Source organism: Eucyclogobius newberryi, unplaced genomic scaffold (assembly GCF_026437365.1).
Source record: "Eucyclogobius newberryi isolate DKJ021-1_F unplaced genomic scaffold, fEucNew1.0.hap1 SCAF_20, whole genome shotgun sequence".
Classification (NCBI taxonomy): Eukaryota; Metazoa; Chordata; class Actinopteri; order Gobiiformes; family Gobiidae; genus Eucyclogobius; species Eucyclogobius newberryi.
Window position 1 is genome coordinate 27,185,117 of NW_027315835.1, and position 23,447 is coordinate 27,208,563.

The 23,447-nt window shown below is 44.8% G+C and overlaps 1 protein-coding gene across 12 annotated transcripts in view; it reads left to right on the plus strand.

Moving 5' to 3' along the window:
* Positions 1 to 3,072: 3,072 nt before the first annotated feature.
* cacna1g (calcium channel, voltage-dependent, T type, alpha 1G subunit) overlaps positions 3,073 to 23,447 on the plus strand; it is a 296,305-nt gene continuing 275,930 nt past the window's right edge. For all 12 annotated transcript variants that reach the window (XM_072455517.1, XM_072455513.1, XM_072455523.1 and 9 more), the window contains exon 1: positions 3,073 to 3,218. In XM_072455517.1, the coding sequence (XP_072311618.1) occupies positions 3,084 to 3,218 (135 nt within the window). In that variant the 5' untranslated portion in view covers positions 3,073 to 3,083. The remainder of the gene's footprint in view (positions 3,219 to 23,447) is intronic.

Consider the following 23,447-nt stretch of genomic DNA (forward strand, 5'->3'; position numbering starts at 1 on the left):
ACCAATTTTGTTCTGTTGTTTTGTCTTTTTGTGCAACTTTTCATAGCGACGAGCAGTTTCTTAATTGGGGCAACTTTTAATGAAACTGTAGCTATTTTTACTTGACTTTATTTTATTATTATTTTATTTTATTATTATTTTATTTTCATCTTTTTATGCTAGCTATTTTTACTTGACTTTATTTTATTATTATTTTATTTTTATCTTTTTATGCTAGCTATTTTTACTTGACTTTATTTTATTATTATTTTATTTTTATCTTTTTATTTTATTTTATTTATTTATTTTTCCTCCATTCCCTATTAAGATATGAGAGGAGTTTTGTTAATAAGAGTTTTGTTGTTTGAGTTCTTCTATTAAGAGTGTTTTTTTAAACTTCCTATAAGTTATCTTTCCTTTCCCTCTGTATCTTTAATATAATGAAGGAATATATTATCTTATCTTATTCCCCTGATAAACTTCCCCGTAAAGCTCTGCTATGGAGATGCAATTACGCTTTCTGGAATGTTCCACAGTTTGGCATTATCATATGTATTTTGCATTGTCTTATTCCATTAACTATAGTTTTGTTGCTGAAAAATCCCTGTAAAGCGTTTGTTCTTTACATTGTGGATCCAAAACACAATCAAATAATGAAAACTGCTCCACAAACATTGTTTTACGTCACCAAAAACTAACATTTTTCACCTTCCACTCGTTTAAGTCTTGTTTTAATGTGAAGAAAAGACAATTTAAAGACACAAGGCAAAGATATGATTATGTTCAAACTCTGTGGGACATGAAACGTATGCGATGGAAACAGGAGATTGATACTTTTGCAGTTATAACAGGAAACACAGCTCATAATCCAGAGATATTATCGCACTGACAAATGTGCTGTCGCTTCGCTTCAGGTTCTGGCCGATGGACGATGTCTAGACACGCCCGAGTGACATTTGGCTTGTCACGATTTGATTGGTTTAGAAAACAAGTCATTATTTTTAATTAACTCCGCCCTTTTGCCGTAACGCTTTTGTTCTTTCGGTAATGGCCCCCGGAACGAGCATGTTTTTAATTGTGTCCCTTTGGATTCGTGATGCGGGGCCCAGAGAGCTGGATCGTGACTCAAAAGTGTAGATTACGGGGTCGTAGCAGGTTCCTATGCTAACGGCTAAACAGAATGAAATACCTCCTTGAACCGCTTTAAATATAGAAACGGAAGCAAAAAAAAAAACACATTTATGTAACATGTTGGATGTAGAATAGCCTCAAATTAGCGTCAGAAAGACACCGCTCAATCATGCTAATGAGGGTTTAAAGTCACGGCTTTATTTTGAGTCTATAATTGCTTAAACTCCGTGTGCATCAATTAGTCCAGTGAAGCCTGTCACCAGCACTTCATTTCAATAAATATAAGAAAGAGATTTTATGATGTGGTCGTTCATCACAAAGCAACGGCAGGGACGGCGTTTGCTTTGCCCGTTTGACTGTAAAGCAGGGATTCTCAAACTGAGGCGCGTGGACCGCTGGGGGTACGTACGCACAGACAACTCTTTATGGCTGTCTATTTCTATCGTTCAAAACCAGAGGGAAAAAACAGAGAGGTGGTATTTTCCGGACTATAAGTCATAGTTTTGGCCCGGGTGCGACTTATATACTTATATTTATATATTTATACTTATATACTTGTACTTATACTCCGGATCGACTTATATGTGATATTATTTGTTATTTTCACACTTGCAACTGCATTTCGTACTCCAGTGCGACTTATATATGTGTTTTTTTTCTCTGTTATGCATTTTTTGGCTGGTGCGACTTATACTCCGGAAAATACGGTAGTTAGGATTATGTCGGTCTATGTCAACAACACTTTTTTAAGACATTCAAATGGCCTTTTTCCCCTGTTAAGTCATGTTTTTGCAAATGAATTTAATGTAAACTGTTTTATTTAAAGCTTTTATTAAAGGCATTGTACATGATTTTTTTCTTAAACTCTTCACAGCTCCAAACGTGTCGCTCACGTTCCTAATGCGTTCTGAACGACCAACATGTTCACAAACAGAGCTGGAGCTTCCTGTAGCTTCTTTCACACTTCCTTTAGCTTCTTTCACACTTCCTTTAGCTTCTTTCACACTTCCTGTAGCTTCTTTCACACTTTCTGTAGCTTCTTTCACACTTCCTTTAGCTTCTTTCACACTTCCTGTAGCTTCTTTCACACTTCCTTTAGCTTCTTTCACACTTCCTTTAGCTTCTTTCACACTTCCTGTAGCTTCTTTCACACTTCCTTTAGCTTCTTTCACACTTCCTGTAGCTTCTTTTACACTTCCTGTAGCTTCTGTCACACTTCCTTTAGCTTCTTTCACACTTCCTTTAGCTTCTTTCACACTTCCTGTAGCTTCTTTTACACTTCCTGTAGCTTCTTTCATACTTCCTTTAGCTTCTTTGACACTTCCTTTACCTTCTTTTGCACTTCCTTTAGCTTCTTTCAGACTTCCTTTAACCTCTTTCACACTTCCTTTAGCTTCTTTCACACTTCCTTTAGCTTCTTTCACACTTCCGGTAGCTTCTTTCACACTTCCTTTAGCTTCTTTCACACTTCCTGTAGCTTCTTTCACACTTTAGCTTCATTCGCACTTCCTTTAGCTTCTTTCACACTTCCTTTAGCTTCTTTCACACTTCCTTTAGCTTCTTTCATACTTCCTTTAGCTTCTTCCTTTAGCTTCTTTCACACTTCCTTTAGCTTCTTTCACACTTCCTTTAGTATCTCCCTTTAACTTCTTTCACACTTTCTTCAGACTCCTTAAGAGAACATACTCTGGGAATGAACCTTCTAGTTTGGAATGAGGAATGAGGGCTGCACGTTTGTACTTTTATCAGTCTAAAATGTGTTTAAAATGATTTGCTGGGGTCACTGGAGGTCACTGGGGGTCACTGGGGGTCACTGGAGGTCACTGGAGGTCACTGGAGGTCACTGGGGGTCACTGGGGGTCACTGGAGGTCACTGGGGGTCACTGGGCGTCACTGGAGGTCACTGGAGGTCACTGGAGGTCACTGCAGTGTCTGTGTCGCACGTGTCTGTGTGGGTGTTTCTCCGTGTTGATATGGTCCTTGACTCCGGCTGCACTTGGTTCGAGCGGGCGTCCATGCTGGTCATCCTCCTGAACTGTGTGACTCTGGGAATGTTCCATCCCTGTGAGGACATCGACTGCCACTCGGAACGCTGCAAGATCCTACAAGTAAGTCCACTTTTCTACAAGCTTGTTTTTGTTCAATGTGCAATGTGGTTTGGATTGATTTGTTGATTGTCTTTCTGGATGTTAAGCTTTCTTGTCGTTACTCGTTGGAACGCTCCTCGAAGCCCTGATTGGACTCGTAGGTTGTGGTTTTGGCTGTAAAATGACATTTGTAATCTTGTTTTCGGACAGATCTGATTCAGCAGATTTTCCGTGCAGTTTCTTTCTGTAATGACGCCAACTGTAGCTGTAAGTTAGCCTAACATTCTGGCACTGTGCTCGCCGTGGTACTCCTGATACTCCCGTAAAGTATTTGGTGGGAGAATATCCAATCACGTCGAATGCAGTTAGCGATGGAAAGTTTAGAATTTTATACATAGAATTCAAGTGAAATTTACAGGCAAGAAACATTATTCTTCAGACGGTTGAAATGTGAATTCAAAGCCCCAGAACGTTTCTTTTTTTCTTTTTAGCCTAATCGTGGACTTGGATAGGATGTTATACTGTGAGTGGGCTTGCATCTCCACAAATCTGACTCGTACTTGACCTTGACCTGCTTGTTTCCATGGAAATATTGTGTTCTTTTCCACTGTTTGTCTTTAAACTTATCCATCTGCAACTATCCACCTTTCCACGGACAATATATGACAAAAAGTTGGTCATGTATTTTCATTCGACAAAAAACATCAATTGTGTAAATCAGGCACGTTTTGTCCCTTAGAGCCCTGATTCTTGACCATAGGGCAGGGGTCAGAAGTGTCATGAGGGCCACAATGAGGGCCTGAATATGTATATAAGGGTTACTTTATTCTAAAATTTGCGGCCAAGATGTTTAAGAACCCCTGGTCAAGATCGGGTTGCTATCGGTGACAACTGTAAACTTGCTTGTTGTTGTTTGTTTCAGTCCTTCATTCATCCAGAATTAGCTCACGGTAGAAAAGGTTCCAAAAGGTTTCATCTGGACATTCTTTTTTAGAAATAACGATGTTTCCTCCAAAAATCCTTTACAATCTGAAGGAAATAGTTTGCGCAGCAGCCTTTGTACTCTCCTGGGCTCTGATTGGACGTGCCCAAAGGGGGGCGGGTTATAACCGTCACTTGTCTCGTCGGTGTTTGAAAGTGTGACAGTTCCGCTCGCACAGCTCGAGTTGTTAACGCCCGTTGAGCTCAGACCAACTCCCGTTTTCACCTGTCAAGCGCCTCATTAGCATCTGACAGGTTTGATTTATGCCGAGATGTTATGAGGCTGTTTGGAAAGCTGCTTTGAAATGTACTTGGAGATGCGGTGCAGGGTCCCTGGCCACTGCTCCTGTCACTTTGGGCCCTGTTATTTTGGCTGTGCTAAGTTAAACTGTTAAGCTCGTCATTGCTTTTATTCTCTCAAACAATACATTTTTAGGTCTGTGCTGTGGGAAAGACAAGGATACAGACTTTGCATTTCTTTCACCTGTCAAACACGTCTCTGAGCTCTAATCCCTTAAGTACAGTCAAAAACTCTTACATTCATACATTCTCCTTGAGGCCAGATTAATTTAAAAGCCTGCAGCGACGTGGCAGTAAACACATTCATTACAGGGACTTATACCTTTGTGAAAGTATTAGTGCTCTCAGAATATTCTCCATGATGCTGTCCAGTGTTAGACGTTTGCACATGTGCAGCACTTTTCTCTCTCTCGTGAACAAACTCGCGGTTCCCTCGACCTTTCCGCGCTTTTGACCATGTTACAACGTTGTTCCCTCCTCATAAACAGAGCTGGAGCTTCCTGTAGCTTCTTTCACACTTCCTGTAGCTTCTTTCGCACTTCCTTTAGCTTCTTTCACACTTCCTGTAGCTTCTTTTGCACTTCCTTTAGCTTCTTTCACACATCCTTTTGCTTCTTTCACACTTCCCTTAGCTTCTTTCACACTTACTTTAGCTTCTTTCACACTTTCTCTAGCTTCTTTCACACTTACTTTAGCTTCTTTCACACTTCCTTTAGCTTCTTTCACACTTTCTTTAGCTTCTTTCACACTTCCCTTAGCTACTTTCACACTTCCCTTAACTTCTTTCACACTTCCTTTAGCTTCTTTCACACTTCCTTTAGCTTCTTTCACACTTCCCTTAGCTTCTTTCACACTTACTTTAGCTTCTTTCACACTTTCTCTAGCTTCTTTCACACTTACTTTAGCTTCTTTCACACTTCCCTTAGCTTCTTTCACACTTACTTTAGCTTCTTTCACACTTTCTCTAGCTTCTTTCACACTTACTTTAGCTTCTTTCACACTTCCCTTAGCTTCTTTCACACTTTCTTTAGCTTCTTTCACACTTCCCTTAGCTACTTTCACACTTCCCTTAACTTCTTTCACACTTCCTTTAGCTTCTTTCACACTTCCTTTAGCTTCTTTCACACCTCCCTTAGCTTCTTTCACACTTTAGCTTCTTTCACACTTCCTGTAGCTTCTTTCACACTTTCTCTAGCTTCTTTCACACTTACTTTAGCTTCTTTCACACTTTCTCTAGCTTCTTTCACACTTACTTTAGCTTCTTTCACACTTCCCTTAGCTTCTTTCACACTTTCTTTAGCTTCTTTCACACTTCCCTTAGCTACTTTCACACTTCCCTTAACTTCTTTCACACTTCCTTTAGCTTCTTTCACACTTCCTTTAGCTTCTTTCACACTTCCCTTACCTTCTTTCACACTTACTTTAGCTTCTTTCACACTTTCTTTAGCTTCTTTCACACTTACTTTAGCTTCTTTCACACTTCCCTTAGCTTCTTTCACACTTTCTTTAGCTTCTTTCACACTTCCCTTAGCTACTTTCACACTTCCCTTAGCTTCTTTCACACTTTAGCTTCTTTCACACTTCCTGTAGCTTCTTTCACACTTTCTCTAGCTTCTTTCACACTTCCTTTAGCTTCTTTCACACTTCCCTTAGCTTCTTTCACACTTCCTTTAGCTTCTTTCACACTTCCTTTAGCTTCTTTCACACTTCCCTTAGCTACTTTCACACTTCCCTTAGCTTCTTTCACACTTTAGCTTCTTTCACACTTCCTGTAGCTTCTTTCACACTTTCTCTAGCTTCTTTCACACTTCCTTTAGCTTCTTTCACACTTCCCTTAGCTTCTTTCACACTTCCTTTAGCTTCTTTCACACTTCCTTTAGCTTCTTTCACACTTCCTTTAGCTTCTTTCACACTTACTTTAGCTTCTTTCACACTTCCTTTAGCTTCTTTCACACTTTCTTTAGCTTCTTTCACACTTCCCTTAGCTACTTTCACACTTCCCTTAACTTCTTTCACACTTCCTTTAGCTTCTTTCACACTTCCTTTAGCTTCTTTCACACTTCCCTTAGCTTCTTTCACACTTACTTTAGCTTCTTTCACACTTTCTCTAGCTTCTTTCACACTTACTTTAGCTTCTTTCACACTTCCCTTAGCTTCTTTCACACTTACTTTAGCTTCTTTCACACTTTCTCTAGCTTCTTTCACACTTACTTTAGCTTCTTTCACACTTCCCTTAGCTTCTTTCACACTTTCTTTAGCTTCTTTCACACTTCCCTTAGCTACTTTCACACTTCCCTTAACTTCTTTCACACTTCCTTTAGCTTCTTTCACACTTCCTTTAGCTTCTTTCACACTTCCCTTACCTTCTTTCACACTTACTTTAGCTTCTTTCACACTTTCTTTAGCTTCTTTCACACTTACTTTAGCTTCTTTCACACTTCCCTTAGCTTCTTTCACACTTTCTTTAGCTTCTTTCACACTTCCCTTAGCTACTTTCACACTTCCCTTAGCTTCTTTCACACTTTAGCTTCTTTCACACTTCCTGTAGCTTCTTTCACACTTTCTCTAGCTTCTTTCACACTTCCTTTAGCTTCTTTCACACTTCCCTTAGCTTCTTTCACACTTCCTTTAGCTTCTTTCACACTTCCTTTAGCTTCTTTCACACTTCCCTTAGCTACTTTCACACTTCCCTTAGCTTCTTTCACACTTTAGCTTCTTTCACACTTCCTGTAGCTTCTTTCACACTTTCTCTAGCTTCTTTCACACTTCCTTTAGCTTCTTTCACACTTCCCTTAGCTTCTTTCACACTTCCTTTAGCTTCTTTCACACTTCCTTTAGCTTCTTTCACACTTCCTTTAGCTTCTTTCACACTTACTTTAGCTTCTTTCACACTTCCTTTAGCTTCTTTCACACTTTCTTTAGCTTCTTTCACACTTCCCTTAGCTACTTTCACACTTCCCTTAACTTCTTTCACACTTCCTTTAGCTTCTTTCACACTTCCTTTAGCTTCTTTCACACTTCCCTTAGCTTCTTTCACACTTACTTTAGCTTCTTTCACACTTTCTCTAGCTTCTTTCACACTTACTTTAGCTTCTTTCACACTTCCCTTAGCTTCTTTCACACTTACTTTAGCTTCTTTCACACTTTCTCTAGCTTCTTTCACACTTACTTTAGCTTCTTTCACACTTCCCTTAGCTTCTTTCACACTTTCTTTAGCTTCTTTCACACTTCCCTTAGCTACTTTCACACTTCCCTTAACTTCTTTCACACTTCCTTTAGCTTCTTTCACACTTCCTTTAGCTTCTTTCACACCTCCCTTAGCTTCTTTCACACTTTAGCTTCTTTCACACTTCCTGTAGCTTCTTTCACACTTTCTCTAGCTTCTTTCACACTTACTTTAGCTTCTTTCACACTTTCTCTAGCTTCTTTCACACTTACTTTAGCTTCTTTCACACTTCCCTTAGCTTCTTTCACACTTTCTTTAGCTTCTTTCACACTTCCCTTAGCTACTTTCACACTTCCCTTAACTTCTTTCACACTTCCTTTAGCTTCTTTCACACTTCCTTTAGCTTCTTTCACACTTCCCTTACCTTCTTTCACACTTACTTTAGCTTCTTTCACACTTTCTTTAGCTTCTTTCACACTTACTTTAGCTTCTTTCACACTTCCCTTAGCTTCTTTCACACTTTCTTTAGCTTCTTTCACACTTCCCTTAGCTACTTTCACACTTCCCTTAGCTTCTTTCACACTTTAGCTTCTTTCACACTTCCTGTAGCTTCTTTCACACTTTCTCTAGCTTCTTTCACACTTCCTTTAGCTTCTTTCACACTTCCCTTAGCTTCTTTCACACTTCCTTTAGCTTCTTTCACACTTCCTTTAGCTTCTTTCACACTTCCCTTAGCTACTTTCACACTTCCCTTAGCTTCTTTCACACTTTAGCTTCTTTCACACTTCCTGTAGCTTCTTTCACACTTTCTCTAGCTTCTTTCACACTTCCTTTAGCTTCTTTCACACTTCCCTTAGCTTCTTTCACACTTCCTTTAGCTTCTTTCACACTTCCTTTAGCTTCTTTCACACTTCCTTTAGCTTCTTTCACACTTACTTTAGCTTCTTCCACACTTTCTCTAGCTTCTTTCACACCATCACACCAAACGCATCTCTCGTCTCCCGTAGATTTCCGTCTTCTTCTGAGTCAGCTCGAACAGTCTTTCTCCGTCTTCATTTTGCCCCGTACACTGAGGGAACTATATTATGATAGATCAATGCGCCTAGACACGTGGAAATGTAGGACGAGCCGTACGAGGCTGCAGGTGAACGGTAGGTGTGTTTTATGATTGATACGTGGCGGGACTAATCAGCAGTCCACGCCACGAGGAAATAAGACTCAGATTTATGCCAAAAAAATCGTCCATTCAACCTTTAAGAGCCAAGTATAGTACAGATACCGGAAAATCATATAAAGTACAAATACTTCATGCCAACTTGTGACATCATAGGTAGAAATCCAGAGATCGCCTGCTCTGTTTTTAAGTCCATAAATGATCAGCGGTAAATCACTGTGATTATAACTTTGTATTTGTTACTCTATCAAGGCCTTTACTGTCGTCGTGACATTCACTGTCTTTACTGTCGTCGTGACACTCACTGTCTTTACTGTCGTCGTGACACTCACTGTCTTTACTGTCGTCGTGACACTCACTGTCTTTACTGTCGTCGTGACATTCACTGTCTTTACTGTAGTCGTGACATTCACTGTCTTTACTGTCGTCGTGACACTCACTGTCTTTACTGTCGTCGTGACATTCACTGTCTTTACTGTCGTCGTGACATTCACTGTCTTTACTGTCGTCGTGACATTCACTGTCTTTACTGTCGTCGTGACACTCACTGTCTTTACTGTCGTCGTGACATTCACTGTCTTTACTGTCGTCGTGACATTCACTGTCTTTACTGTCGTCGTGACATTCACTGTCTTTACTGTCGTCGTGACATTCACTGTCTTTACTGTCGTCGTGACACTCACTGTCTTTTCTGTCGTCGTGACATTCACTGTCTTTACTGTCGTCGTGACATTCACTGTCTTTACTGTCGTCGTGACATTCACTGTCTTTACTGTCGTCGTGACATTCACTGTCTTTACTGTCGTCGTGACATTCACTGTCTTTACTGTCGTCGTGACACTCACTGTCTTTACTGTCGTCGTGACATTCACTGTCTTTACTGTCGTCGTGACATTCACTGTCTTTACTGTCGTCGTGACATTCACTGTCTTTACTGTCGTCGTGACATTCACTGTCTTTACTGTCGTCGTGACATTCACTGTCTTTACTGTCGTCGTGACAATCACTGTCTTTACTGTCGTCGTGACATTCACTGTCTTTACTGTCGTCGTGACATTCACTGTCTTTACTGTCGTCTTGAAATTCACTGTCTTTACTGTCGTCGTGACATTCACTGTCTTTACTGTCGTCGTGACACTCACTGTCTTTACTGTAGTCGTGACATTCACTGTCTTTACTGTAGTCGTGACATTCACTGTCTTTACTGTCGTCGTGACACTCACTGTCTTTACTGTAGTCGTGACATTCACTGTCTTTACTGTAGTCGTGACATTCACTGTCTTTACTGTCGTCGTGACATTCACTGTCTTTACTGTCGTCGTGACACTCACTGTCTTTACTGTCGTCGTGACATTCACTGTCTTTACTGTCGTCGTGACATTCACTGTCTTTACTGTCGTCTTGAAATTCACTGTCTTTACTGTAGTTGTGACATTCACTGTCTTTACTGTCGTCGTGACACTCACTGTCTTTACTGTCGTCGTGACATTCACTGTCTTTACTGTAGTCGTGACATTCACTGTCTTTACTGTCGTCGTGACATTCACTGTCTTTACTGTCGTCGTGACACTCACTGTCTTTACTGTCGTCGTGACATTCACTGTCTTTACTGTCGTCGTGACACTCACTGTCTTTACTGTAGTCGTGACACTCACTGTCTTTACTGTCGTCATGACATTCACTGTCTTTACTGTCGTCGTGACACTCACTGTTTTTACTGTAGTCGTGACATTCACTGTCTTTACTGTAGTCGTGACATTCACTGTCTTTACTGTAGTCGTGACACTCACTATCTTTACTGTCGTCGTGACATTCACTGTCTTTACTGTAGTCGTGACATTCACTGTCTTTACTGTCGTCGTGACATTCACTGTCTTTACTGTAGTCGTGACACTCACTGTCTTTACTGTCGTCGTGACACTCACTGTCTTTACTGTAGTCGTGACATTCACTGTCTTTACTGTAGTCGTGACACTCACTGTCTTTACTGTCGTCGTGACACTCACTGTCTTTACTGTAGTCGTGACACTCACTGTCTTTACTGTCGTCGTGACACTTCTCTTTGGGACACACGGGACTCCTGGAGGGACAGGTGTATTTTACTTGTAAACAAAGTAAATAATCAGGATTAGATTAACTCGTCTCTTCTGCTTAGGACGTCCCATGTGTTGGACGTTGGACTGTTTCTTGTTTTATTCCATTTTGTCCACAGAGGGAACTCTTGAGCTTGATTTGGGAACTACTACTACTATCACTACAACTATGACCGCCACTACTACTACCACTACTATTATCACTACTACTACTACTACTACTACTACTACTTCTACAACTACTACTATCATTATTCCGACTACTATTACTACAGTCCTTTCTCTACTTCACATTATTCCCGTCTCAGGCCCATAGTACTCCCTCTGCAGTGCATCCAAATGCATTACGCCGGCAGAACTTTCCTCAAAGTCGTAACCTACTGCGCTGCACAAAGTCCAGGAAGTACTCTCAGCCCCACAGGAGCCATGTTTTATTCTGCTTCTGATGTGGCCCTCGTTGCAGTCGCTGGAGGAGCAGGCAAAGTGCTCCGGGGCCCCGAGCGCCACATGAAAGGAGACGAGCGGACTAGAAAGTGGATGGCGGAGGTACTGGAAGTCAGCGTCACGGCCGCGACGCGGTGAAATCAAGGCTGTCGTAGATGTGGAGATACTCGAGGAATATTAATACACAGAGTACAAAGTAGAGACATAGGATCACCTTTGATACATGTGGCTTCCATCCGGCTAGAATGTATTGTTCGAGCAGTATCTATATGTCATTATTCCTCACACGGATCTTCAGTGTGTCATTATTCCTCACACGGATCTTCAGTGTGTCATTGTTCCTCACACGGATCTTCAGTGTGTCATTGTTCCTCACACAGATCTTCAGTGTGTCATTGTTCCTCACACGGATCAAGGTGTGTCATTGTTCCTCACACGGATCAAAGTGTGTCATTGTTCCTCACACGGATCAAAGTGTGTCATTGTTCCTCACACGGATCTTCAGAGTGTCATTGTTCCTCACACAGATCTTCAGTGTGTCATTGTTCCTCACACAGATCTTCAGTGTGTCATTGTTCCTCACACGGATCAAGGTGTGTCATTGTTCCTCACACGGATCAAAGTGTGTCATTGTTCCTCACACGGATCAAAGTGTGTCATTGTTCCTCACACGGATCTTCAGAGTGTCATTGTTCCTCACACAGATCTTCAGTGTGTCATTGTTCCTCACACGGATCTTCAGTGTGTCATTGTTCCTCACACAGATCTTCAGTGTGTCATTGTTCCTCACACAGATCTTCAGTGTGTCATTGTTCCTCACACGGATCAAAGTGTGTCATTGTTCCTCACACGGATCTTCAGAGTGTCATTGTTCATCACACACATCTTCAGTATGTCATTGTTCCTCACACAGATCTTCAGTGTGTCATTGTTCCTCACACAGATCTTCAGCGTGTCATTGTTCCTCACACAGATCTTCAGCGTGTCATTGTTCCTCGCACAGATCTTCAGTGTGTCATTGTTCCTCACACAGATCTTCAGTGTGTCATTGTTCCTCACACAGATCTTCAGCGTGTCATTGTTTCTCACACAAATCTTCAGCGTGTCATTGTTCCTCACACAGTTCTACAGTGTGTCATTGTTCCTCACACAGATCTTCAGTGTGTCATTGTTCCTCACACAGATCTTCAGCGTGTCATTGTTCCTCACACAGATCTTCAGTGTGTCATTGTTCCTCACACAGATCTACAGTGTGTCATTGTTCCTCACACAGATCTTCAGCGTGTCATTGTTCCTCACACAGATCTTCAGTGTGTCATTGTTCCTCACACAGATCTTCAGCGTGAATCATTGTTCCTCACACAGATCTTCAGTGTGTCATTGTTCCTCACACAGATATTTAGTGTGTCATTGTTCCTCACACAGCTCTTCAGTGTCATTGTTCCTCACACATATCTTCAGTGTGTCATTGTTCCTCACACAGATCTTCAGCATGTCATTGTTCCTCACACAGATCTTCAGTGTGTCATTGTTCCTCACACAGATCTTCAGTGTGTCATTGTTCCTCACACAGATCTTCAGCGTGTCATTGTTCCTCACACAGATCTTCAGTGTGTCATTGTTCCTCACACAGATCTTCAGTGTGTCATTGTTCCTCACACAGATCTTCAGCGTGTGTCATTGTTCCTCACACAGATCTTCAGTGTGTCATTGTTCCTCACACAGATATTTAGTGTGTCATTGTTCCTCACACAGCTCTTCAGAGTGTCATTGTTCCTCACACAGATCTTCAGTGTGTCATTGTTCCTCACACAGATCTACAGTGTGTCATTGTTCCTCACACAGATCTTCAGCGTGTGTCATTGTTCCTCACACAGATCTTCAGTGTGTCATTGTTCCTCACACAGATCTTCAGCGTGTGTCATTGTTCCTCACACAGATCTTCAGTGTGTCATTGTTCCTCACACAGATCTTCAGCGTGTGTCATTGTTCCTCACACAGATCTTCAGTGTGTCATTGTTCCTCACACAGATCTTCAGTGTGTCATTGTTCCTCACACAGTTCTACAGTGTGTCATTGTTCCTCACACAGATCTTCAGTGTTTCATTGTTCCTCACACAGATCTTCAGCGTGTCATTGTTCCTCACACAGATCTTCAGTGTGTCATTGTTCCTCACACAGATCTACAGTGTGTCATTGTTCCTCACACAGATCTTCAGCGTGTCATTGTTCCTCACACAGATCTTCAGTGTGTCATTGTTCCTCACACAGATCTTCAGCGTGAATCATTGTTCCTCACACAGATCTTCAGTGTGTCATTGTTCCTCAAACAGATATTTAGTGTGTCATTGTTCCTCACACAGATCTTCAGTGTGTCATTGTTCCTCACACAGATCTTCAGTGTGTCATTGTTCCTCACACAGATCTTCAGTGTGTCATTATTCCTCACACAGATCTTCAGCGTGTGTCATTGTTCCTCACACAGATCTTCAGTGTGTCATTGTTCCTCACACAGATCTTCAGTGTGTCATTGTTCCTCACACAGATCTACAATGCTGTAACTTGTTCTTTGCGCTCACAAAAGTAAACTGAAATCTACTGCTCATTACCGTGGATTATGTGAATAATTCATATCCACAGAGATCTGAGCACTAGAGCAGCATTTTGATATCAGGCCGACCACACGAGCCTGAAGCAGATGTCTCTCTAAAACTCAATGACGCAGAGCCCGGGTCCTGCACGCAGAGCCCGGGTCCTGCATGCAGAGCCCGGGTGACGCAGAGCCCGGGTCCTGCACGCAGAGCCCGGGTCCTGCACGCAGAGCCCGGGTCCTGCACGTAAAGCCCGAGTCCTGCACGCAGAGCCCGGGTCTTGCACGCAGAGCCCGGGTCCTGCAGAGCCCGGTCCTGCAGAGCCCGGTCCTGCACGTAGAGCCCGAGTCCTGCACGCAGAGCCCGGGTCCTGCACGCAGAGCCCGGGTGACGCAGAGCCCGGGTGACGCAGAGCCCGGGTCCTGCACGCAGAGCCCGGGTCCTGCACGCAGAGCCCGGGTGACGCAGAGCCCGGGTCCTGCACGCAGAGCCCGGGTCCTGCACGCAGAGCCCGGGTCCTGCACGCAGAGCCCGGGTCCTGCACGTAAAGCCCGAGTCCTGCACGCAGAGCCCGGGTCCTGCAGAGCCCGGTCCTGCAGAGCCCGGTCCTGCACGTAGAGCCCGAGTCCTGCTCGCAGAGCCCGGGTCCTGCACGCAGAGCCCGGGTGACGCAGAGCCCGGGTGACGCAGAGCCCGGGTCCTGCACGCAGAGCCCGGGTCCTGCACGCAGAGCCCGGGTGACGCAGAGCCCGGGTCCTGCACGCAGAGCCCGGGTCCTGCACGCAGAGCCCGGGTCCTGCACGCAGAGCCCGGGTCCTGCACGTAAAGCCCGAGTCCTGCACGCAGAGCCCGGGTCCTGCAGAGCCCGGTCCTGCAGAGCCCGGTCCTGCACGCAGAGCCCGGGTGACGCAGAGCCCGGGTCCTGCAGAGCCCGGTCCTGCAGAGCCCGGGTCCTGCACGCAGAGCCCGGGTGACGCAGAGCCCGGGTCCTGCACGCAGAGCCCGGATCCTGCACGCAGAGCCCGGGTGACGCAGAGCCCGGGTCCTGCACGCAGAGCCCGGGTCCTGCACGCAGAGCCCGGGTCCTGCACGCAGAGCCCGGGTCCTGCACGCAGAGCCCGGGTCCTGCAGAGCCCGGTCCTGCAGAGCCCGGTCCTGCACGTAGAGCCCGAGTCCTGCACGCAGAGCCCGGGTCCTGTAGAGCCCGGTCCTGCAGAGCCCGGTCCTGCACGCAGAGCCCGGGGACCCAGTCGTGTGGTCAGAGGGCAAACGGGACAGTTTGGTCAGAGCCACCTGTGGTTACATTACAGCAAACCTCCTTTGTGCTCGTCTGTGGGGGCCTAAAGGTCGCTCCCTGTCTCACTGCATCTACGTCTGCTCGTGCGCTCGGCCCATTTGACCCGGGCGATAATAGCATTCACACCGGCGACAGTAGCATTAGCATACAGAGTGGATTTTCTTTATTTTCATGTATTATTTTAGATAATGTTTTCAGAGAGAGGAGCTTTTGTAAGAGCAGGTTAAATTTAGATGACCGCTTGGCCTTTAGCTGAGGTTTGGCACCTGTCGCAGGAGGAGGCTTGGCACCTGTCGCAGGAGGAGGCTTGGCACCTGTCGCAGGAGGAGGCTTGGCACCTGTCGCAGGAGGAGGCTTGGCACCTGTCGCAGGAGGAGGCTTGGCACCTGTCGCAGGAGGCCCATGAAGAACAATAATTCAAACGACAATGGGAAAAGAACTGTTGGATTGTAACGCGAGCTGATTTAAAGGGCCACTACGTCACGCCTGCTTGTCTCAGAGCTGTGGAGGAACGACCCGGATCGGAAGAATACATGTTTTTATGGCTGTTATTTCAGAAACAAACCTATAATGGAATAAAAGCTAGATAGATAATGCCTCACAATGGAACATTCCAAAAAGCAGTACAATCTCTATGGAGACAAGCAGGTGGCATATCTCCATAAACAGCATGACGTTCAATGATTATGCTACTGATCACTTAGCAACTCGGCAAGGCTACAGCTGTTAGCATTAACAAAAAACACAATTTATTAACCAAAACATAATTGGTGTATAATTAAAAAAAAAAAAAAAGTTTAAAGGTGCCATAACATGCTTTTGTTCACGTTTCGTAGTCCATCCTAAATGTATAATTGATAATAATAAGTGTTGTGCAACACCCTTAACATAAGAAATATCACCCAGACCCGGAAATGCAAACGGCTTGGTTTGATATTCGCCCCCACCCTTGTGAAGAGCGATCTGGCTCCCCCGCCCAACCCGTGACGAAGTCTCAGAGCGCGTGTGTGCCCCGCCCACCCCGTGACGTAGTCTCAGGAGGGGAGGGGGGATGGTGACGCGTGCCTGTGGTTATGACGCGGTCTTGCCCCACCGCCCGTCAGTTTGGAGATTGGAGGAAAGGAGATAGTCTGTAATATAGCTAAACACTGCGGGAATCAATCAAAAAAACACTCTGGGTACATATATGAAGCACAAATAGCAATGTAAGAAGGTTAAAAGCTCTGAAAAGTCGATTTAGCATGTTATGGGACCTTTAAAACTGGCACTGTTGCTAAGACTTAGTAACTTTTCTGATATTTCTGATATGAAGTAAATGATTCATTGCTTTCATTATCAGTACCAGAGGATTTTCACCAATATCGATGAGACTGAAAATATCTATTACTTAAACTTAAGATAGATATGTAGGTCTTCCTGTTTTAAAATCTAAATATTGGACCATCTAACTTGTTTTGACTTTATTCGGCTGGATTGAGTGTTTTCGTCGTGTCGTTGCGATGTGTCTTGGCTCTGAGTCCCCCGGCTCCGGCCCCGCCCCCCGGCCGGCGCCGTACCGCGTTTCCACAAAGGAGGAACTCATGAAACTGCAGAGAACAGTCGTCTTACCCGGAGATCGTCACGTTATCCCGGCGGACATCCTAAGGAGAACGCAACGAAGCAGACGGGCTGGACGTAAACTCCGAGAGAAGAGAGGGACAAACAGGAAGTCGGTTCCCGCCGTAGTCATGGGTAATGTGAGGTCCCTTCAAAATAAAATGACGGAAATAGCGAGCCTCATGCGGTCCCAGAGGATTTATAGGGACAGCAGCGTCTTGATTTTCACAGAGACCTGGTTAACAGCAGAAATGCCAGACTCTATTGTAGGTTTGGACAATTTTCATCTGCTGCGGGCGGACAGAACGAGAGAACCCGGGAAGAAAAGAGGTGGAGGTCTGGCGGTGTATGTGAACACGAGCTGGTCCAAACCCGAACACTGCACAGTGAGGGAGCGGCTATGTAACAAGGATATTGAACTATTGGCTATTGGCATGAGGCCATATTATCTGCCCCGGGAGTTCTCACATGTGATTTTGATCGCAGTCTATGTGGCCCCGTCTGCCAATGCTGAAGATGCTTGTGGAGCACTGCTCTCCTGCACTTGTAGGCTGCAAACACAGCATCCACAGGCTCTCTTTCTCATCTCTGGTGACTTTAACCACGCTTCTCCCTCTTCTGTTCTACCAACATACACCCAGTATGTTACCTGCCCCACCAGAGAGAATAGAACATTGGACTTGTTTTTTGCCAACACCAAGGAGGCTTATTCTTCTTCCCCCCTCCCTCCCCTGGGCAGCTCGGACCACAACCTTGTACATCTGAGGCCTGTGTATGAACCCATCGTGCGCAGGCAGCCTGTGGTGTCCCGTGAGGTGAGGATGTGGTCTGCTGAGAGCGAGGAGGCTCTGAGGGACTGCTTCAGCACCACTGTCTGGACTGAGCTTTATGACCCACATGGGGAGGACATCAACACCATCACAGAGTGCATCACGGACTACATCAACTTCTGTTTTGAGAACATTGTTCCCTCCCGGACGGTGCGGTGTTTTCCAAACAACAAGCCATGGATTAAACGTGGACTGTGCAGAAGGAGCTGAGGAGGAAGATCAGGCAGGCTGAGGCCGGCTACAAGAGGAGGATGGAGGAGCAGCTGCAGCAAAAGAACATTCAGGGAGTGTGGAGGAGCCTGAAAACCATCTCGGGCTTCAAAATCCCCCCTGCCCAGACAGAGGGGGATCTACAGTGGGTGAATGATTTAAATGCTCACTTCTTGAGGTTTGATCAGTCACCCGCCCCTCCCCCTGCACAGCTGCATGCTCCCTCTTCCACAGCTGGACAATGCCCTGCATCCGTTCCTCTTCATTTCTCCACCCCGGACCATCAGCTCCCCACTTCGCCTGGACTCACCCATCCCCCCAGCACACGGTCCCCCTGCCAACCACTGACTGTCACAGCAGCACAGGTGAGGGGTGAGCTGAAGAGGATTAAAGTGAGGAAGGCAGCAGGACCTGATGGCATCAGCCCCAGGCTCCTTAAGTCCTGCGCAGATGAACTGTGTGGAGTTATGGAGCATGTCTTCAACATGGGCCTGAAGCTGAGGGTGGTACCACAGGTCTGGAAGACCTCCTGTCTGGTACCTGTGCCTAAGACACCGCGCCCCAAAGACCTCAACAGCTTCAGGCCAGTGGCTCTCACGTCCCACCTGATGAAAACACTGGAGCGGCTAGTCCTGGACCACCTCCGCTCCACCGTGAGCTCAGCCATGGACCCGCTGCAGTTTGCATATCGGTCTGGCATCGGAGTGGAGGACGCCGTCATCTCCCTGCTGCACCGCTCTCTCTCTCACCTGGAAAAGCCTGGCAGCTCTGTGAGGATTCTGTTCTTCGATCTTTCCAGCGCCTTCAACACCATCCAGCCGCTGCTCCTGAGGGACAATCTGGAGACGGCTGGTGTGGAGTTTGACCTGGCAGAGTGGATCCTGGACTACCTCACAGACCGACTATCGCACTGTCCTCGCGCCCTTTCTCTTCACCCTTTACACTGCAGACTTCAGACATGACACGGACAGCTGTGTCCTGCAGAAGTTCTCTGACGACTCTGCCATCATCGGACTCATCACGGACGACGATGACGCGGAGTACAGAGGACTGGCGCAGGACTTTGTGGACTGGTGTCAGCGGAACCACCTCCTCATCAACGCGGGGAAGACCAAGGAGATGGTGGTGGATTTCCGCAGACGCCACCCCACTGCCCCCTCACCAGTGAACATCCAGGGACGGGACATTGAGAGAGTGGACTCATACAAGTACCTGGGTGTTCATCTGAACCACAAACTGGACTGGACTCATAACACAGACGCACTGTACAGGAAGAGCCAGAGTCGGCTCTACCTCCTGAGGAGACTCAGGTCTTTTGGAGTGACAGGGCCACTCCTGAAGATCTTCTACGACTCTGTGGTGGCATCAGCCCTCCTGTACGGTGTGGCCTGCTGGAGCAGCAGCATCACAGAGAGGGAGAGGAAGAGGCTGGACAGAGTCATCAAGAAGTCCAGCTCCGTCCTGGGCTGTGCTCTGGACTCGGTGCAGGAGGTGGGGGACAGAAGGGTCCTGGCTAGATTCACATCTATGCTGGACCATGAGTGTCACCCCCTGCAGGACACTCTCTCCGCTCTGGAGAGCAGCTTCAGTGAGAGACTGATCCACCCTCGATGTGTGAAGGAAAGGTTCCGTAGGTCTTTCCTTCCTGCTGCTGTCAGACTTTATAACAAAAACTGTTAGTACTGAACACTCGCAATACTGACCTAACCTAATACTGATGTGCAATTCTGTCATATGTGCAATTGCTGTTGGAATTCATGTGCAATTACTGTGCAATTACTGTGCAATCTATGTGCTGTCGTGACACATATTCATGTGCAATTACTGTCGGGATCACATGCAATGGTATTTATGTATTTATTTATTTGTCTATGGGAGTTTTTATTTATTTATAGGAGATCTTCTTCTACTGAAAGTGTTTTTCAGACTTCCTATAAGTGATCTGTTCTTCTGTATCTACCTCTGTACCTGCGTTGCACCAATGAAATTTCCCCATGTGGGACAATAAAGGAATATCTTATCTTATCCCTAATTTCTGATGTGCTTTTGTGAGAATCTGACAATGAACATCCTCTTTTACATGTGACTGTGACGAGCAGAGAAACAACATGAAAACGTGTTATAAACTATATAACTAATATTGGGACCGGCTCATTCATTTGGAAGAGAAGGAACGTTGGATTTGATGTAACTCCAGAGTTTGAGCAACGAGCAGAGAGAGAATGTCCGTGACGGAACTCATGTAAAACGACATAAAGTACACATTTATAAACAGTATTACAATTACAAATACTAAGGACACAACATGAGCTCTTTTGTGTCTTATTTTTACCAAAGTGTGGAGCTCGTTCTGTGATGAGATAATTGCCTTGATACAAACTGTAATTACAAACAGCTACAGCATATTTTCTGAATTATTCAACATAACAATAGTTGTCAGTCAGCTATATTTAATTGGAACATGTTTAATTCATTCAAAGGTTTATGAAACACGTGCAGCTGCTTTGTGCTTTTCAGACACGTTGTGGTTAGTTCTGGAACATATAAAATAGAATAAAATTGGCAAGTTAAAGTCCACTTGTCAAGACATGAGCTTGGAGTGGCCCCAGGGACGATGGGACCCATTTCACGCTGAGCAGATTGTCCTGTAAAGACATGACTGGTTTTGGCATAGAATGGTTCATTTACAGCTGTTTGGTCAGCTCCTTATGACCACTGCATGTCCAGGGAATGACCACGGCTGCATGTCCAGGGATGACCACAGCTGCATGTCCAGGGAATGACCACGGCTGCATGTCCAGGGAATGACCACGGCTGCATGTCCAGGGAATGACCACGGCTGCATGTCCAGGGATGACCACAGCTGCATGTCCAGGGAATGACCACGGCTGCATGTCCAGGGAATGACCACGGCTGCATGTCCAGGCAATGACCACCGCTGCATGTCCAGGGAATGACCACGGCTGATCTTCTTTATGAAGACCAAGTCGGCTCATAGTTTTGGTAAAATAAGTTAGTCATTAGGTCCATTCTGAGCTTTGGTCAATTCTGGGTCTGCTGAGTCCGAGAGGTCACAGGGACTCTCCCTTTACGTTCGAAACCCCCAAACACCAAAAATAGTCGACCCATAAAGTAAAGCCGCCTTATTTCTATGGATTGATTTCTTGTTCAGGGCAGAGGCCCAGATACAGGACTTTTCAAATGGTCATCTACATTTACCACTGCATTTGAACTCGAGCCTGATACATACATTTTCAATATTCCCCACATCATCCGGGGGCCCCTGAAATCACGGTCCGACGCTTATCCGGGTCCCGACCCCCAGGGTGAGAACCAGAGCACAGGAGGATTTTAAAACCAAGGCTGTGATACAAATATTATTAATACTAATGGAAGGTTAAAAGTCGATTTAGCGTAAAATGAGACCTTTAAGAGAACTTCTCCTCTTTGAGCTCAGAGTGTTCAGAATGTTGAGACCGGATTGCATATTTTCAAGTTAAGTTGTCTTTTTATAGATCACAAACTTATAACATGGAAAGTCATTATTATTGTACATACACACACGTTATGAATGAGTAAAGTTGAAGGTAAAAGCTCTTACAGCGCTCTAATACAGACGACCCATGATCGCTTCTGTCGTGTTCGCTCTTCGCCGAGCGCGTTGACATGATGGAGATCAGACTCACTTCTGTAATATGTAGCACGTTTGGCGACGCCTGACAAGTGCCGCAGCTACAGCCGGGTTAGCGTCATTACCGAGTGTTTGAGTGCACTTAGCATTAGCGATTAGCCGCGTGCACAGTGAATAAAGGAGGTGTCCGTAAGGTGAGGAGAGCAGCTGTGAGGTTTGCACTCATCAGACGCCTTCGCAAAGAGCCACGAGGAGATTTCAGCGTGGCAGAAGACGTGTTGTACTTAAGCTGAAGTGCTATGAGCTAGCTTACACGTTTATTAAAGGGCCCGTGGTATGCTAACCCGACCTTGAGCTGTTGACCTGACGATGTTCTCTCACGAATCACACACAGAGTTGTTGATTTCATTCATGCTGGAGTAATCCGGTACATCCTTCTCCTTCACCAGAAGTTAAAACACTATTCCACCTGCTGATGTCATGAGGTGTCTCCAGGAAGTGCTGCTCTGCATTCCTTCACACATAGGATCATACAGCGTGATCATTTTGGAGTTCCATCTCTGCTGAAAAGAACGTTTAGAACTTTATTGCTAAAAGTGCAAAACAACAAACAATGAGTCAATTAGTTTTTAATTCAAAGTTCAGTGTTTTTACTGTGTCTTGGGAACAATGACGGTAATTTACTTAATAACTACTTAATAACTACGCTCTAAACCCCGAATTAAACCATGCGCTCGCTTCACGCTTAACGGTATCATGCATTTACTTCATAAAGGAAATAACCACTGAAAAATCCACATAATTAACAAAAGTTAATTTAAAAAAAGCTTGTGATGGTATTTTTTTTACAGCCAAAATGTCTCCACTTCTTGATCACAAACCTTCATTACGTCACTTTTATGGTGGATTGCCGCCGTCACCTGCTTGTATCCAGGGAGATGTTATTACTTGAAATGTTCCACAGTGTTGCATTAATCTAATCCAGGGGTGGGCAATTATTTTCCTCCGAGGGCCATATTCGAATCCAGGCAAGTAGCGTGTGGAAAAAAAAATAAAAATAAATAAATAAATATAAATCAATTATAACTTTTCTGTCAAATATAGGCTATTGAATATATTATTTAATTAATTTCACGTCATATTTATTAAGGATACAAGTGCAGACAGATGCCTGAGGGCAAAGAAGGAAAAAAAACATTTTTTTTTTTGAAATTTTTAAAAAATATTACTTGGACAAGCTTGGCGGGCCGGATTTAAAGGCCCGGCGGGTTGGATGTGGCCCGTGGGCCGTGGTTTGCCGACCCCTGATCTAATCTAATCAGAAAAGTTACATACGCACCTTTAATATGACATACGCACCTTTAATATGACATACGCACCTTTAATTTGACAGTATGTGCTCTTAAGAAAATAAGGTTAATGCAAGCTATAAATATGAATACAGCCCATACATATTTGACACTGCAGCAGTTGTCATGCTAACATTGCCATAAATCCACATATAGATTCCCCATCCTCTCATTGTCATACTGGGTTACTTCAACTCATGTGTAGAATGTAATCTTTATGTCCCTTAACCATAATTCATTGCAGCATGATTACAAGCGGATGGCATGTAGCATGTTGGCTTGACGTGACGGCGCGTGCAGATAATAAAACTATCATAGGAGCCGAGCCGGGAAGTGCGGCCGAGATACACGGCCACGGACGTAATCGCAGTAATAGGAGGGGGGGGGGGGGGGGGGGGGGGGGGGGGGGGGGGGACGATAAGAGAGCCCATACGTACTGAGGGGGCGGGGGCAACATTATAGAATCTTTATAGTCTAAAACTGAGCTGGATGGTGGAATTTGCCTTTAAACTGCAGATATTTTGACCAGATACAGATACAGTTGTCATATTAGGGGCGTGGTCACTCTTCTAATACATTACCTGGTGA